Raw genomic sequence first — 19,432 nt, 5'->3', positions numbered from 1 at the left:
AAATGGCAAGAAACTATTGAATATATTTTACAGATAATTCTCTTGATTCTGAAGCTGGATAAAAGACAAGAAAAAAATTATGTCAAATTTACACATGAAAACAAATGTGAAAATCCTAAATAAGACATTAAATATAACGTGTATTTTAGTAAAATACAATAAAATCAAATATATTTAATTCAAACAGGATTTAATCTAGAAATGCAATGGTGGTTTACCATTGGACAAATCTGCTGTCAATTAGATTCAGGCTCATCAATGTATGAAAGGAAAATCTCACAAAACAGAACACAAAAGAACTTTTATCATATATCAAAAACATATCTCAGAAATCACAGAAACAAAGAACTTTAGATGCCATCTAAAGAACAAAAAGAATATAAAACACCCCACAACCTGGGCATGTGCTGAAAGTCCTGGCTAATGCAATTAGACAAGAGAATAAAACAAATGTTTTAAGGTTAAAAAAGGAAAAGACAAAACTAAAATTGTTTGCAGACGACAGAATAATCTATATAGTAAACCCAACAGAATTAACAAACCATCACAATGCATAGAGTTCTAGTAAGTTGCGTATATAATAACAACATAAAAATTAAAGATTTCTGTTCCTCAGCAAAAACTAAGCAGAAAATATTTTTAACACTAAATATGAATCACATGACAACAAAACCATAAAGTGCTTAAAATTAACCTAATAAATAATGTACAATATCTTTATGAAAAAATTTAAAACTTATGTAAAAGACCAAATAAGATTTGAATAAAAAATTGCACCAGCCCAGGCCCATGTGGAGAGAGATCCCGTATTTGATTCCCACTCCAGGTATAAAATTAAGTTTGCAGTTCCATCCCCAGTCCCTGGTCCCCAGTGGGAATGCATATGGGAGGCAACTGATTACTGTTTCACTCTCACATCGATGTGTTTCTCTCTCCCTTCCTCCTCCCTTCCTCTCTGTCCAAAATCAATAATAATAATTTCTAAAAAAGCATGTCTTGCCCTTGCCAGGTAGCTAAGTTGTTTAGAGCATTGTCCTCATAACACCAAGGTTGTGGGTTCAATCCCTGGTTAGGGCACATATGGAAACAATTAATACCTGCATAAATAAGTGGAACAACAAATCAATGTTTCCCTCTCTCTCAAACACAAACACACACACACACACACACACACACACACACACACACACACACAATTAACAACAACAACAAATTAAATGGAGTTCAGATATTTAAAATCCCAGCCAGTTTTTGAGGAACTAAACAACTATACTTTAAAAATTCATATAGAAGGGGAAAAAAAGTCCACAAATAGCTAAGTAGATTTTTAAAAGAAAGGTAAAGAAGGAATCACCCAATAAGAAGAGGCCATATTTGTAACACATATGTATTATAAAGCTACCATTTTGCAGAGTATGATACTAGATTAGAAAGAGAAAAAAATACATGAAAACAATAATAGACCCTATCATAGTTGGTATTGGGACATGACAGATGTGGCATCACAAGGTAGGAGATGATTTTTAATGACTTTACTAGGATCTACATTCTCTCACATTAATTTTTCATAATTTTTAGTCAAAGCTCGGTAAATAAAATTATTAAAACTCTAGCATAGTAATGATGTAATTTAAATGCCTTATTACCTTTCTCCTACTTCTATACTATTCCAAAGAAGCCTATTTGAAAATCCTATCTCTTTTGAGGCCTTCTTTCTTTTTTTAAAAGAGAAAGTTCTGTTTCTTCATTGATATTTCCCCTGGACTAGTTTCTTCATGGATATATCCTACATAAAAGAACTTTAATATGAAGGAAACAGAAATAGTCAAAATAAAAAACGAAGAGAGAAAAACAGAAAACATGTTGTTTCAAGCCTAACCTTAAAATGTAAAAGTAGAACCTATAGTGATAAGTACAGGGTAGGGCAAAAGTAGGTTTACAGTTGTGAGTACAAGAAACACAGTGCTTACTTTTATATTATTAAACCTACTTTTGCCCCACCCTGTATATTAGGGTTATATTAGTATATGTAAAGTATATCAATAATGCTGGGGAAAAGGACATTACAATATTAATAAGATTTTAACTACACTTACTGAAGTATCAGAGTAACCAATCGAATAGCTTCCACAGCAACATCATATTCCTTATCAAGTGTCATTGATACAATGCGATCCTGAAAATAAATTACAAATCAAATCATCCATGAGCAGAAAACAAGTTGGGACAGACCTAAGGAAATATGTGGGAGAATATATGCAAGACTAAAGATAAATTAAAAGGAAAACTTTAATCTTGAAACAGTATTATCATAGTCCTACTCACAGAAAGGAGGAATGTATTAGGAGAAATGTTCATAATCTAAAATCTTTCTCATTGACTGGCATTCCCTAACACTGAGACAAATAAACGTTAACTTGCAAAATTAATGTCCTAATATATAAAAAGGCAGGGGCCATCACGACTGAAAACAACCAGGTGGACAACTGAACAGCAGGCTGCATGGGGTGACCAGGCCAGCAGGGGGGTTAGTGAGGGATGACCAAACGACTGAACAGCAGGCTGCGTGGGGCGACCAGGTAGGCAGGGGGTTTAGTGAGGGATGACCAAACGACTGAACAGTAGGCTGCATGGGGCGACCAGGTCGGCAGGGGAGCAGTTAGGGGCAATCAGGCCAGCAGGCAGAGGCAGTTAGGGGTGATCAGGCTGGCAGGGGGGCCAGTTAGGGGCAATCAGGCAGGCAGGCAGGTGAGCAGTTAGGAGCCAGCAGTCCTGGATTGTGAGAGGGATGTCTGACAGCCGGTTTAGACCTGATCTCTGAAATCGGGCATAAACTGGCAGTCGGACATCCCCTGAGGGGTCCCAGATTGGAGAGGGTGCAGGCCAGGCTAAGGGACTCCCCCCTTCCCCTGTGCACAAATTTCGTGCATGGGGCCTCTAGTAATTATATAAAGCTGTAATAAAGAAAATCTTGTTTTAAGCAGGAGTCTTTTATCGGCGGCAATAAATAAGAATTCATATTGGTAATATACTTTGTACAGCAAATATTCACTCATCTACTTAATTCAGATTTATTTAAAGAATATGCAGTAAAGAATATCAACTAAATACTTTTTATGGTAATGTAATTTGCTAAACTAGCTATAAATAGCATTTTTAAAGTGAAAAATAAATTAAGTCTAAGCATTCTTGACGCTTACCTTGAATCGGTTTGTGAATAGCTCCAATTTGGGGAATAATTCTCTGTTGGTATACAGACTCTGTAGAGCTTTCAAACACTTTAGCCTGACTTCTCCTTGCTATAGAAATACAAATAAAACACAACAGAAGCCATCAATGAAGCCAAAAGAATTGAAAAGATTTTCTAGTCTTTATGAAGACTGAAGTAATTTTTAGCTTAACCATTCAATTTACTTCGTATTGTAAAACATAGGGTGGAACTGAACAATTGTATAGCCTGTGTTTCATTTATATTTAATAAAAAATGCAATGAAAACCCCTTAGTTACTTGAGAGTAACTTTCAAACATTTACCCTTTTCAAACATTTACCAACTCTGATTCAACATGGAATGTTTCCCACCTTATACTGTGGCACTCTGAGAGAATTTTTAACCTTGGATTTCAATTAGAGAAGGGCACCCTAATTTGTCCTTCATGTAAGTACTGAATAATCCTATAGGAAAAACCTAATTTCATATTTAAGGGTCATCATTTATTAATTTAACAAATATTTATGGAATACCTTTTATATTCCAGAAAGAGCAGTTAATAAACAGATAAACAGCAGAATGTTTAAAACAGGCAAAATAAAAGAATGAAGTGTTCTGGAGCTGCCATTTACTACTACATTATCTATAACTATAGGCTCGGTGCACAAATTCATGCATGGGTGGGGTCCAGCCAGCCCCAATGGGGCTGGCGGGGGGAGGGGCTGCAGAAGGTTGGCCGGCCGGCCCCGCTCCCGTTTGGGGTGTTGGGGGCCGATTGGGGCCCAGATCAGGCTGGTTGGCCACCACAATGTGCGTCATAGCCACCAGTCTATCCGCCGTTCTGGTTGTTGGGCTTTTATATATATATAAAGTTATTAACTTGGAGTAGATATTGGTGATCAAAGTGTGTTTAGAATAATTTAAAAATTTATCTAACTCTTTCAAAGGATTCAAAGAAGACGTAAGTTTCAGTTTTTCAAAAAGGAAGCAATGTACTGTAACAGTGGGTATCCAAGTTTTGGAATCAGACAAAACTAGATTTTGTTTCCAATTCTATAGCTTATAAGCTATATGAGAGATAGCAAATATATTAATCACTCTAATAGTTTTCTCATTTATGAAATGGTGATGCCAACTCTGTAAGGCTGTTATAAGGATTAAATGCTGTGGTAGCCCTGGCCAGTGTCGCTTAGTGGTTAGAGTGTAGCCTGCATACTGAAGGGTTGCTGGTTGACTCCTGGTGAGGGCACATGCTCAGATTGTGGACTCAATTCCTGGTGGGTGGTGTGCAGGAGGCAGCTAATTGATGTTCCCCTCTCACATCGATATATCTGTCTTTCCCCTCCTCTCCCTCTCAAAAAAAAATCAATTAAAAAAATATAAAAAGAATACCTGGGTGGATGCAGCTGAGAACCTTGAACTCCATGGTTCCCAGGAATTTGTGGGCCTGAAATTAAGGCTCATATTATCTCTTGTTAGAGGATAGTATGCCCCCTACCCCAGGCTATACGGAAGCCTCAAGTGAAGTAAGTGCCGTTAAGGACAATTCTTGTAGCTCTCCTCATGGTCTACAGCAACCTCCCCTTGCGGCCACCAGGCTAAGGTCAAATCTCAGCATGGCCCAAGTGGAAAGTAATATGTATACGAAGGGTGGAGGATTATCTACAATAATAAAAGTGTAATATGCAAATCGACCAAACGGCTGAACAGCAGAAAGACTATCTGGACGAAGCCAGGGTTACGAGGGAACAGCAGGGGCAGCTGTAAGGGCCGAGGCAGCCAGGGCTGCGAGGGCCTACCCTTGCACGAATTTCATGCATCGGGCCTCCAGTATGCTATAAGTGCTAAAGGAATGGGCCAATTTGAACCAGAAAGAACTAGGAGAATATGGTAGAGAGTAGTTGCTGAGGGTACTGGACCTGGGAGTGGGAATAAAAAACAGGAAAGTTTTTGGATCTGGGACACTCTCCTGTGACTCTGGATTTAAGGCCCTGCTAAGGGTCCCTGGAAATAGCCCAACATATTGCTGGATGGCTCTTGGAAAACGTAATGGTGTAGAGTAAATGAAATAGATGCTAGAATTGTGTGCCAGACTGTGAAAAAAGGAATTCAAAGACACAGGGAAGTAAGCATGCCAGAAAGGACCTATTATATAAGCTCAGAAGACATACCAGTGGAGTATGTTTCTCAGGAGGGCCTAGAGAATACTTTGTTTACCAAGGCAAAAAGGACAAGGCTTGTGATAGAGGCACAGACATTACTGAGAAGCTCCACAGTGGTTATATTTGATAGGCTAGGGTTGACAATAGATTTTCAAACAGAATTTAGCTTCCAAGAGCCAAGAGATGGTAAAATCACAGAACAGCAGAGAACTATTAGATGCAAGGGGGCATAATTCAGGGATGGGCAAAAGTAGATTTATAGTTACAATACAAATAAATAATACAGCCAAAATATGGTATATTGTTCAACACAAGTATGGTGGGGAAGAGGACATTATTCTGTTAATTCAAGACAATGCAAGCAGTGGTGCTGATAACCACTCTATCAAAATTTAACAGTCTGTCTTCCCACTCAGAAAGGCCTCCAGAGCTTGGAGGTTGACAGATTACCACAGGTTAGACATGAAAGTTCCAGCAGTCCTTGATATTATCACTGTCACTAAAACAGTGGCAGCCCAAATGGAAAGTAGTACACTGTTACTGATCTGGCTAATCCCTTTTACTCGATCCCATCCTATATAATAAAAGCCTAATATGCTAAGTGTCCAGTCATCCAGTTGTCCATTCAACCCATCAAAGTGTAATATGCTAATGATATGCTAAGGCCGCTCAACCGCTCACTATGATGTGCAATGACCACCAGGGGGCAGACAGTCAATTGGTCGACCAGTTGCTATGACGTGCACTGACCACCAGGGGGAAGACGCTCTGACGGATAGGTTAGCTTGCTGTTGGGATCTGCCCGATCGGGACTGAGAGAGACAGGCTGGACACGCCCTGGAGTCCCCCGCGGTCCCTCCCTGGCTGGCCAACTTCCGCATCCCTCCCCGACCCTGATCGTGCACCGGTGGGGTCCTTCGGCCTGGCCTGTGCCCTTTTGCAATCCAGGACCCCTCAGGGGATGTTGGAGAGCCGGTTTCGGCCCGATCCCGCAGGACAGGCCAAGGGACCCCACTGGTGCACGAATTCATCCACTGGGCCTCTAGATGGAGGATAAAGATCAGGAACAATTTGCATTCACACAGACGGGCCTACAACATATTTTTACTACTAGAGGCCTGGTGCATGAATCTGTGCACTGGTGGGGGGGGTCTGGCTGGCCCACCCCAATGGGGGCCCATTGGGCGGGGCCAGTGGGGGGGGAGGGGCTGCAGGTGATTGGTTGGCTGGCTCTGCCCCCGATCAGGATGTTGGAGGCCGGCTGGGGAGAGGGGCCACAGGTGGTTGGTCAGCTGGCCTCACCCCTGATTGGGGGCAGGTTGGTTGGCTGCTGCATTGTGCGTCATAGCCACTGGTTGTTCTGGTCATTCTGCCATTCTGGTCGCTGGGCTTTTATATATATACTAGAGGCCCGGTGCACAAAAATTTGTGCACTCGGGGGGTAGGGGGATCCCTCAGCCTGGCCTGTGCCCTCTCACAGTCTGGGACCCCTCGGGAGATAATGACCTGCTGGCTTGGCCTGCTCCCAGGTGGCAGAGGGCAGGCCCAATCCCTAGGTGCAGGCCCTGGTCGGGCTCAGAGCAGGGCCGATTGGGGAGTTGGTGCGCCGCCCCCTGTCATGCAATGAGGGCCTTTGCAGCAGCAGGGCTTGGAAGCTGTTCAACAAACTGGTCCAAGCACAGCATTTGGGACCTGTTCCTCTGATGTAACTGCAGGTTTCCATTCACCCCCCCACCCCCTTGCCCCGCCAAACACTTAGAATCTGTGGCAGCAGGAAACTGCCACTGGGGTGCACTGGCTTCTTGGATTTTGGACCCACAAACTTCTATAAGCTGCTACCCAGTACAATTCTTTTGAATGACATTTCCTTGCTTGCTACTGGGCACTGGTGGAGATGGAGCATTTTATGGATGGAGTACCACATATGATACTATAATCTGTACTGCCCATTCTCACGTGGGTGATTAGGAAGTCTACCAATAAAACTAGAAAGACTCAACAGGGCTTGATCATAAAAGGGAAACATAACATCTAAGACTGGGCCAGCCAGAATCCCAAGGGATCAGCTGGTTCCATAAGGAAAAAGCCACTGACTAGAAAGGCCCAAAGAATCCATAGGAAATACTTTGACTTTTCCTGAGGCTACCTGGGGCCCAGGAGTCAAACACATGTCTGCTGAAAATATGGCATGGTTTACTGACAGCTCTGTGAAACTAAAGGCAGATGGGGTCTAATGAATGGCAGCCGTCATCGGGCCTTGGGTGACCATCTTTTGACTGTAACCAGATGTGGACATTTCAACCAATGGGCCAAACTCCAAAATGTGGTGATGGTGGTGCAGGCCACCCCTACCAACATGCCTTGATACATTTTCACCAACTCATGGCTGTTGCCAATGGCACTGGTGAGGAGAATGGCAGCTAAGATTAAACAATTGAGGTATCCTCCACATGGGGAAAAAGCTATGGTAGCACCTTACTGCCTAGGAAGAAAAAATATGTCATTTATGTGGATACTCATGGAAAATGACTTATAAACAACAACACATGCATGGAACTCCTGTAATTGTTGTCAATGTACTCAAGTCATCCAGAGAGGAGAATTAGGACACATTTAACCAAGGGTCTGGCAGATTTACATTGAACTTCTTACCCCCCAGCCCTGGGCACAGACGATGCCTCACTAAGCATTAACAGCTACTCATGCTATAATATTCCTATTCTGGTCATATTTTTGGGAGACCCCATGGACTTCACTCTAAGGAACATCCTTCACTCTCCAAACAAGACAACAATGAGCACACTCTCAAGGAATGTGAACTTTCCATGCACCCTATCACCTGCATGTCAATGGAGCCACTGTACAAATGAACAGCAACTAAACAAAAACTAAACAATTAAAGAAATGAACCAAGACATCCTGCTAACATATCTGTGTACCCCCATCGAACTAGGCCTGTATGGCTACTACTAAAGACTGGCATGGAAAACAAGGCATTGTGGCACATGTTGGAAAATATTGAGCTTGGATGGGATGGGAGTGGAGTTGGCCGCTGTGTGTTTAGGCTGTGCCCCATGAAATCCCAATCTAAGTATACAAATCATTCTTTTTCATTTTTCCTCTTCGAGTGTATGTCTCGAGTGGCTTGCAGTTCCAGCTGCTATAGCACCCCAGACAGTGCTCCTTGACTCTAATCAAAATGATATTCCCCTTGGGCACCTGTTTTACGGGATAGTGAACTGGTGGATGATATAACCAAGGAACACTGGTGTGCTAGGTTCCTTCTGGTGGTGCTAGTATCATTTGGCTCTTCTCATCAGATGGATGCCATTACTGGACATGTAGAGTTTATGCAAGATGTGACCCCCCTACATAGACTGGCCAAAAAGTCTGGGTTAAGCAACAAGAGCACTGGGGGCCCACAGAGGTAGCATTAGGATTGGGACAGACAGTCTGGGTTGCAATGTCCAGGCAGCCAGTTCCACAAGTAGTAGATGAGATATCCTGGCCTCAGGAGGTTCATGGAATGAGAGGGGTGTGGGAACATTCATCTCTCCTCTTTTCATTCCTATAGAAGTTTCTATTGTGATAAAACACCCTGACAAAAATCAGGATAGCTGTAGTGAGAGGAGACAAAATAATGCTACTCAGACCTCCCTCAAATTGCCAGGTGACCCTTTTGATACAGGTCCAGATGCAGTCATTCTCTGAAGTCCCCTGCTTTAATATTACCTATAATGTGACAGAAACAACCAGAATGATTATTACTGATCTATACATAGTGGCATTTCGAACCTGGAAGCTCTGTGTGTAACTTTTCTCTCTCTGCAACCATGTGGCAAAAGCAAGCTGAGATTGTATATCTAGTCAGCATTATGAGAACAAGTCCCTGAAAGGTGTCACCTGCACCCCTCTGGGTTATATATTTTCTCTACGGACCCCCCAAATGGGTAACAAAATGTCAGCCTCCAGGGGAAGGATTTTGTTGTCCAAAGAGTTAAAGGGCTCACAGTCCAAGTGAGCAACTTCACAGACGGCTGGAAAGAAATCATTTTGCTAACACACTGGAGTGGCTCATAATACCCTCCTGGGAAGACAAACTAACCACTGGTTTCATTCTGTTGTCCAAATTCTAATACCAGGTATAGGTATAGAGGGACTAGAAAAAATACTGTACAACCTGTCCTTAACCATGGCAGAACAGCTAACACTATTGCCCAGCCATCCAAGACAAACAAGACTCACTAAAATGCACCAGTCAAGGTAGTGATGGGTAATCAAATAAATCTGGTGGCAGAACAAGGTGGTGTTCGTGTTATTGCCAGCATTTCTTGCTGCATATACTAGTTCAGTGATGGCGAACCTATGACATGCGTGTCAGAGGTGACACGCATCGACAGAGACAAAAAATTGCATAATTCAAATACTTGTCTCTCGCAACAGCCAGAGTTGGGCATCACTCGAGTAATATTATTACTCACGTTACTCATGATCAATAATGCAATTCTAAAATCGGATGTAAACATGTACATCGGTGTTGCGTAGCAAAGATACATAGTGAAAACATCCAAGATACATTGTTCCAATATTGACATTAATATAAAAAGGTTAAGAATTGCACTATAAAGAGATTAATCTTTACTCATGACATTTTATTTTTACTCGAGTGACAAAATGCCCAATTCTGGAAACGGCCTCGTTATTGTCAACATGTGCCTCGGTAAGCTTCCCGTGCGTTCGGGTGCATTCGGCAAACGGACGCACTTGATCGCCATGTTCGTCAGGAGACAGGAGTGGGAGGGTTAGAAGAAAAAGATATACTCGTTGTGCAACAGTGCTCAACGAGACATTCTGCGTGTCGGATAATTGATTACAGCACCATATATTTGTTGGTTACACATGCTATCTTTGAATTGTTTTGCACCAGGAGTCAGTGCAACAACACTGCAAAAAGTTATTAGGTAAGAAACCTATCAACCTTTTATAAAAAACGCTGTGATTTATACTTATTTATTTTTGCAGCCTTGTGATGGACAATCAAAAAAATAAAAAAGCAAGATTGAATGATAAAGGAAGTAGAAGTAGCAAGTAGCTGACCCTTTCAAGACATATGGACCGAGATGTACGTGATTGTCGACAGAAGCAACAGATCATTGTGCATACTGTGTAATGAAACGGTAGTAAGCAGAACATGGAATGTAAAGAGACATTTTGAAACTAATCATTGTCAGCTCTTGAAAAAAGTATCGATGAAAGGAAGGAATACATTTCTAGGCAGCTACACCTCTATAAAAGCCAATCAAATTCCATCATTTAATTTGTAAGATGCTCTACAAATTTAACATCAGCAAGTTACTGTATTGCTCACTCCATAGCTCAGCATGGAAAAGCCCTCAGTGACGGAGAATTTATTAAGGAAACATTTCTAAGATGTGCATCAGCTCTATTTCACGATATGAAAAATAAAGATGATATTAAAAGAATTTCTGAGTTACCACTCAATAGAAGTACTATCAAAGACAGAATAGATCTTAACAAAAACATACAACATCAATTAAAAAAAGACTTAAATAGTTGTAAATATTTTTCGATTTCTCTTGATGAAACTACTGATGTCACATCAAATGCTTGGTTGGCCATTATTGCTAGATATTCTGATGGTCTCACAATGAGAGAAGAGTTGATAAAGTTAGAATCAGTGCCAATAAGTACATCAGGAAACGAAATATGTAAGGTTGTTATAAAAACATTCAGTGACCTAAACATTGACATCTCTAAAATTGTGTCAGTCACAACAGATGCGGCACCAAATATGGAGGGAAAAAATGTGGGATTCCTGAAATTGTTTATGGAAGCTATTAGACATCCACTTGTACCTTTTCATTGCATTATCCATTAGGAGGTGTTGTGTGCCAAATCGGGATTCTCAGAATTGAATGATTTAATGTCAGTTGTAACAAAAATTGTGAATTTTATAGCTTCTCGACCCCTTCACAAGCGAGAATTTTCTGCACTTTGACAGGAAGTTGATTCAACCTACAGTGGACTACTGATGTTCAATAATGTGAGATGGCTGAGTCGAGGTAAAATACTTGAGCGATTTGTGGAATGCTTTGAAGAAATTATGGTATTTATTGAGAATAAGGATCTGGCAAACTTTCCTCAGATCAATGATCATAAGTGGGTCAGCAATTTGATGTTTTTTTACAGCTCTCTCTGTTCATATGAATGAACTGAACTTATAATTTCAAGGTTTTGGCAAAAGTACTGACATTATGTTTGGATACATCAAATCTTTTGAAAGTAAACTTAAAATTTTCAAGCGAGATATTGAAACTAAAACTTGTAAGTATTTTCCTCGGATAAAAAAGTATTTTGAGAAGGCCACTACAATGAGTGTAATGGAGTCCATACTTATGTACCAGAATATAGTAAACTCGTTATTTGAACAGTTCAGCAAAAGATTCGACCAACTTAGAAGCTTAGAACAGACCATTAAAATAATTAAGTATCCAGATGTAGTTGTTTACAGTACTTTGGAATTAAAGGATTTTCAATGGAAGCAAATTGACGATTTAGAGGTGCAACTTGCAGATTTTCAAGGTAGCATTTGGACTCATGTGTTTGTCGACTTAAGGTCGAAACTTGAAAATCTGGAACGAAATCGTTTGAATAATGAAGAAGAGTGCAACTACGAACAAGAAATTTGAGTGCTTGGAACAGAGTACCTGACACTTTTAGCAACACAAAAAATCTAGCGATGGCTTTGCTAACAATTTTTTCATCAACATATTTTTGTGAGACTTTGTTCTCAGTATTAAATAATATTAAAATGAACAAAAGAAACCGGCTAACAGATGAAGTTAGTGGTGCTTGCTTGGCCTTGAAGTGCACCAAGTATGAACCTGCAATCGAAGAATTAGCAGACCAACTTCAGCACCAAGAAAGTCACTAATTTCTAGTTTTTGTACCATTTGATTATCATTGTTTTTATTATTATTTTTTCTTAAATGTACATTGTTTTTCTGTTTTTGTTCATTTTATACATATTTTTGGTTGATTTTTCTTTGTTAAATGGCATATAAATATATAAAATAAATATCAAAAATATAAATCTTTTTTTACTATGGTTGCAAATATCAAAAAAAAATTATGAATATTTCTATATGTGACACGGCACCAGAGTTAAGTTAGGGTTTTTCAAAATTTTGACACGCTGAGCTCAAAAGGTTCGCCATCACTACTAGTACATTAACAATTCGAGGAACTTCAAAAACTGAGCTGGTGAATATCTATGCTTAGGTGGGATGGTTATCAGCTGTACAGTTTCAGCACCTCCCTCTTACTTTTTGACCTTTAGATGGCTTAATCCAGGCATTTGGGGTGCTTGGCAAACACCATCTTCCAGGGAAGCCTGATCTTCCTCCTAGATCTGGTTCTTGTATTACCCTTGTAAAGTGCTGCCTCCAAATGACAGAAAAGCTCTATGAGCAATCCATGTCCATATAGGTCAGTGGTTCTCAACCTTCCTAATGCCGCGACCCTTTAATACAGTTCCTCATGTTGTGGTGACCCCCAATTTCATTCTTACAAATTGAACATAATTAAAGCATAGTGATTAATCACAAAAACAATATGTAATTATATATGTGTTTTCAGATGGTCTTAAGTGACCCCTGTGAAAGGGTCGTTCAATCCCCAAAGGGGTCACAACCCACAGGTTGAGAAACGCTGATATAGGTTGTCCAGGGCCCAGGTAGACACAACTCCACCTCCAAGTTTGAGGTAGATATGGTCCCGCAGGATTTGATATACTTTATCTGCCTTTTAGTGGCTAAGCAGGAGTGGGGAGTGGAATGTTGACAGTCTCCTGCATGAAGTCTTTTGATACCCCTCCCCTGCCCCCCTGATTACTTAAGAATAGGCCTTGGGCCTGGAGCACTCTCTTACCAAGAGATAAGAGTCCTCACAGCCAGTGCTGGGTTTATCACTTTGTGTGGTAATACCTTTCCTGTTTCAGACTCAATATTTGTTCTTTTGTTCCGCTTAAGCCTGTGTGTCATGGCATCTGGCCAACACCATTAATAAATCTGTCCCCGAGGGAAGGCTGCCCTGAGTTGACTCCTGGGAGGGACAGTTGGCCATGGTGGACGGACATACACTACTGAAGCTGATCTTGCTTTGCCCCTTCTCTATGTGAGTAAAGCACTGTTCCATCCAGTGCTTCACTGTGTTGTGTTTTCCTTGGCAGTCCCAATGTCAAGGTGCAAAAGTGCTGGAATTTCTACTTCTGGTGACAGGCAACAGATGTCATTTACTTAACATATACAGAGCTAGAAAGGTTTTGGTGAACTTAAGAGAAACAGAATCTGAAATGATTCAAAACAAATAAGAGGACTAACTGAAAATAGATGCCACCCAAGCACTAAAAGATTTTGGTATGAGAAATCAAGCCTATGCAAGAAGGCAGCAGAAAAAGTTTACACAAGTTAAAAATAAAAATAGTACAGAGCAGTACTGACAAAATGGAAAGGATAGAGAAAGGCAACCTAGTGTCATGAGCATAAATGCAAAAAACGATTAAGATATTTAGTCCAGAAAACAGAGATTACTTTAACTGTATATAAATTAGATTTATTCCATGTCAGATGAAATAGTGACAGAACTAAAACAATTGGGTAGAAATTTAGAATTAAATTTCGGTCAACAGAAAGATAATCTCTAATAACTCCTTTACTTGTTAGATAGTGTCTTTCCATTGATTAAAACATATACTATAAAACTTATATTAACTGGCAATATTTAAAAGAAGTTTGTCTTATTTAGATGGTAGGCTGGGTTATAATCTCAAAAATTCTAAAATGAAGACAGAAGGGATATCAAACTATTACATGTACACTTAAAACTAATACAATATTATATGTCAATTTTATCTCAATAAAACTGGAAAAAATGCAACTGATATTTAAAATGTATTCTTAAAAAAGAGACAGTCCCTTCTGGGTAGCTCAGATTGTTAGAGTGTCATCGCCATATGCCAACATTGCAGATTCAACCTCTGGTCAGGGCACATATGATAAAGAACTAATGAATGCATAAATAAATGGAACAATAAATTGATGTTTCTCTCTCTCCCCCTTCCTCTTTTTCTAAAATAAAGACTAAATAAATAAAAAATTAAACCTTGGCCAGTGTGGCTCAGTTGTTTGAGCGTCATCCCATGGACTGAAAGGCCTCCAGTTAGATTCCAGGTCAGCACACATGCTGGTCAAGGCACATGCTTGTGTTTCTGGCTGGATCCCCAATAGAGGGCATGAAGGAGGCAGCCAATTGAAATTCCTCTCTCTCCCTTCATCTCTAAAACCCCCTCCCAAAAAACGTATTTTAAAAAAGGACAAAAAAAGGACAAGTTTTATTAGCTCATTTGAAAAGGCACAGGATGAGTCTGAATGCAGAAGCCATATTATACAGAATGAGCAGTTTCAACCATACTAAAAGTAGAGAAGCAAATGACTATACTCACAGAAAAAAAAAAGTACAAGGAATATAAAGTGGAAATGCTAAAAAGAAAAGTTTGGAAGGCATTATTTAATACTAACGCCAAGTCTAAATAATGTAATTGGAAATTGTAGAAGGTTATAAAGTCATTCTACTAAAAACAGTACTCCTTACATGATTTTATCAACACCATACAAGAGAAACGCACCTTTCCCTTTATCTGGACAGAGGATTTCTAAAATCAAATGCAGTTTACTGATTTTAAAATGATAGTTTTTCGTCTTTTGATAAATCATATCAAATAGTATTATTCCCAGAATTTATGGTCACACATAAATTCTGTTAAAACTGGTGATTGTTACTTAAATTCAGTAGGATACTCTATAAGGGAGGTAAGAGAGAAGGAAAACTGGTATGATAGTGGTGAGGAATAAAATACAGGACTTTAGGCAAAGAAAACACAGAATCAAGCTTAGAATTTATTAGTGAAGAGAAAAGCAATTGCTAGGGAAGATAAATATTCAGGAAAAAAATTCACTATGTGCTAACAAAATTTTCCTTCAAATGAGGTAGGGGAGAAGAACCCCTTTTAAAATCCATTAAAAATTAGCAATTTTGAAGCTGAGCAATCAACTTGTGAGGATCTTCACACACTGAACTCTCTTACAGCAAAAATGGCCTGCAAAACTTCCTTGGGTCCTGACCGGTTTGGCTCAGTGGATAGAGCATCGGCCTGCTGATTGAAGGGTCCCAGGTTCGATTCTAGTCAAGGGCACATATCTTGGTTGCAGGCACATCCCGGGGGTGGGGGGGGTGGGGGTGGGGTGTGTGTGTGTGTGCAGGAGGCAGCTGATCGATGTTTCTCTCTCATTGATGTTTCTAGCTCTCTATCCCTCTCCCTTCCACTCTGTAAAAAAATCAATAAAATATATTTTAAAAAAACTTCCTTGGGACCTTTTATTATAATTTATATAATTTTGTGGTTTTCAAAATATCTTTGATAATAGTTACCACATGCTATTTAAAAAATAAATCACTGGGGAGAACCAAGATGGTGGTGTAAGTAAATGCCACTCGCTGCCTCCCACAACCACATAAAAATTACAAGTAAAATACAGAACAACCATCATTCAGAACAGCCTGAAATCTGGCTGACTGGAAGTCCTACAACTACAGAAGTAAAGAAGAAAACACACTGAGACTGGTAGGAGGGGTGGAATGTTTTGAACCTGGTGTTTTTGTTATTGGGCAGGATTATCTCCAAGGCCTCTCGGGAGAAGCAGGGGGTCCCAGCCTCACACCAGGCCAGGGTTCCAGAGCTGGGAAGAGAAATCCCTGTAACTTGGGGCTGTAAAAACCAGTGGGGATTGTGGCTGAGTGAAATGGAAGCTGCTGAAGTCCCTTGCTGATTCTGGGGAAGATAGCTGTCATGTGATAAGCTGCCTTATGGAGAGACCTGCTTGGCAAGGAAAGGAAGTTTGCCAAGAGCCAGCAAGGACCTGAGGCAGAATCTGACCCTTTCAAGCTTGAAAATAACTGCAACCCTGGCCAACACCTTGACTGTAGACTTGTTACAAACCTCGAGCCAGGGTCACACAGCTAAGCTGTGCCCACATTCCTAATCAACACTGTCAGAAAGTAAATGTTTGTTGTTTTTTAAATACTCAACAAGTTGATAATAGTAAGATAGAGAGACGGTTACTATATTACCAAATTTGCCTTAAAAATCTAAGAATATAATTGCATTAAAAATAAAATGTCTTCCAATATCTGTGATAACTTTTAACAATTCAAAAAATCTATAATAATAAAAGCATAATATGCAAATCGACTGAACCGAACAGCAGAACGACCGTCTGGACAACCACGCTATGACACGCACTAGTGCCAGGCGGGTGCCATGCGTTTGGTTGGGGGGCCCCGCCATTACCCCACGATCGCCCCACAGAGGGAAGACCAGGCCACCCTCTGAGGGACGATTGATTGGGGGGGGGGGGGAAGGGAGTTTCCACGATTGATCATCCCAAAGAGGTAGGCCCAGGCCACCAGCCGGCTGGGCGATCGATCGGGAGGGGTGGGAGGTGGGGGCGTGCACTCCGTGATCGCCCCAAAGAGGGAGGCCCAGGCCACTCTCTGAGCCGTGACCGATCATAAAGCCCTGGCTGGGTGGGCAGGGCCTCCCTGTGCTGGGCAATCGCTAGTCCCAGCGGTGCTGCAGTGTGTGGGCAGGGCCTCCCTCTGCAGGGCGATCGATCTGGGGGCCCCCCAAGATCAATCACCCCACAGAGGGAGGCCCAGGTCACTGGTCAGCGACTGCCCCGCAGAGGGAGGCCCAGGCCAGCCAAGCGATCGCACCCCATGCCTGTCACCTGCAGAGGGAGGCGACCGGTTGTGGGGGGGGAGGGGGGCAGCGCTGCACAGATGGCAAGCAGTGGCAGCAGTGGGGGCAGGGCCAGCTGCCAGCAGCCAGGGGAAGGAAAGCTCTGATAGGCCCTAATTGCCGGCCAGGCCTAGGGACCCTAGACGAGGGGTCCGGGGTGCGAGAGGGCTCTGGTCGGGTGAGGGAAACCCCCCTCCCCCATGCACAAATTTCGTGCACTGGGCCTCTAGTGGAATATAACTTAGTAGGCAGTTAGACACACATGAACAGATAGGCCAGGTACAGAAGGTCACCAGGGTGGAAAGCCCTAGGTACCTAGCAACAGGCAATACTGGGAAAACAAGGACCTCACCCCCAGGGTAACCTTTCTTCCTCTAGAACAGCGGTTCTCAACCTGTGGGTCGTGACCCCTTTGGCAGTCGAACGACCCTTTCACAGGGGTCGCCTAAGACCATCCTGCATATCAGATATTTACATTATGATTCATAACAGTAGCAACATTACATTTATGAAGTGGCAATGAAAATAATTTTATGGTTGGGTCACAACATGAGGAACTGTATTTAAAGGGCCAGAAGGTTGAGGACCACTGCTCTAGAATATTGCTGGTGATGCAGTTTAGACCATGTGACCTTTCATATTGTTAGTCAAGTGGTTGGGACACTCCCCTGACCTTTCCTCCCCTGGCATGTGGCTATTCACACAATAGACCCCCCTGGAGGAGAAACAAGGGCCAGAGTGCCCTCAAGTGAATCCCATTTAAACCCTTGCACACCCACTCCCTTCAGCATTAACCCACCCCTAGGGATAACATTTAAACCACAGTTGTGTTTCAGCTCAAGGCCCAGAAAAGGAGCCAAACCAGACAAGTGACACCAGGCTGACATCAGGACCAGATGCATGGACTAATAACCCCCTGCCCCAGCGCTGACCAATCAGTAGAGACCACCACCCTAAAAGGAAACACCTGGAAAGCTGATGAATATTCTACTGGGATCCTTCCCTAAGACCTCCAGATAAATAACCTCAAGACAGAGGATCAAGTAAGGCTCTCCCTCCAGGGAGAACATCAAAGCCTCCCCAATTCTCTCTTTCACCCACCTTTTTTCCCTCCCCCCCCCAGGTGTTTTACCTTTATCTTTCTCTCTCCTAAGCTCCAAGGGCCCTTCTTTTGTCTCTGTAACTTGTTTCCTGAGCCCATTTATTTTACCGCCCACTTCTTGTACTTCTGTAATTTTCTAAATACACTTTCTCTTGCCCTGGCTGATGTGGCTCAGATGGTTGGAATGTTGTCGACCCTATTCACCTAAAAGGTTGCGGGTTTGATTCCCTGTCAGGGCATATACCTAGGTTGTGGAGGCACACACAGGAGGCAACCTATCGATTTTTCTCTCTTACATCAATGTCTGTCTGCCTCTCTTTCTCTTCCTTCCCCTCTAAAATCAGTAAAACACATTTGCTCAGGTAAGGATTAAAAATATATATATAAATAAATCTTCTCTTATAGTTTGAGTCTTGGCTGGAACTCTTTCTTAGCCAGAACTCAAGTACTGAGGTTGCTGAACTGAGGTCCGGTCTGACTCCATCAGTCTAACACCTGGTGCCGTTATCACTGCCAGCATAACAATTTAAAGTAAATGGCAACATTTCTATATTTGTGAACATCTGGTAATTCGAGTTATAGAATGTCTAGTCATTCGTTACAAAAATTCTAATTATTTATCACCCTTACTTGATTATTTTGAAGATTACTTATCCAGGACTCAATAACGTGGGGTTCCTTCTAAAGTCAGAGCCTTTTCTAATAGAAATACATTTTCAGATCAAATATCCTAGAATCCAAAAAAATCTATTCAACTCTGAGAAGACACTCTAGTGTGACATGAGCCTAAAAAATTTAAAACCAGAAAGCTTATTTAGTTCTTATATTTTAAGGAAAACAAGGAATTTCTTTTGATTCCAAATTAGAAAAAGATTATAATTAGCTTATTGGGATAATATATTCTCTTAAAATTTTATATGTAACAGACTGTCAAATTAAAAACATACACATATTTACTGATTTCAGAGAGGAAGGGCGAGAGATAGAAACATCAATGATGAGAGAGAAACACTGATCAGATGCCTCCTGAAAGCCCCACACCGGGGATTGAGCATGCAACCCCTTGCAACCTGGGCATGA

At 41.4% G+C, this 19,432-nt stretch overlaps 1 protein-coding gene across 17 annotated transcripts in view; it reads right to left on the bottom strand.

Moving 5' to 3' along the window:
- The window catches only part of STAG1 (stromal antigen 1), a 338,918-nt gene that overhangs the window by 100,979 nt on the left and 218,507 nt on the right, over positions 1–19,432 (bottom strand). For 15 of the 17 annotated variants that reach the window (XM_036332484.1, XM_036332482.1, XM_036332487.1 and 12 more), the window contains 3 exons: positions 4,603–4,657; positions 3,201–3,299; positions 2,097–2,176 (listed from right to left, as the gene is read on the bottom strand). In XM_036332484.1, coding sequence (XP_036188377.1) covers positions 2,097–2,176; positions 3,201–3,299; positions 4,603–4,657 — 234 coding nt within the window. The remainder of the gene's footprint in view (positions 1–2,096; positions 2,177–3,200; positions 3,300–4,602; positions 4,658–19,432) is intronic. The other 2 variants (XM_036332486.1, XM_036332488.1) reach the window with 1 other exon arrangement.

Source organism: Myotis myotis, unplaced genomic scaffold (assembly GCF_014108235.1).
Source record: "Myotis myotis isolate mMyoMyo1 unplaced genomic scaffold, mMyoMyo1.p scaffold_m19_p_13, whole genome shotgun sequence".
Taxonomy (NCBI): Eukaryota; Metazoa; Chordata; class Mammalia; order Chiroptera; family Vespertilionidae; genus Myotis; species Myotis myotis.
The sequence above is the reverse complement of the archived record's forward strand: the minus strand, read 5'-3'. Positions and strand labels throughout refer to the sequence as shown.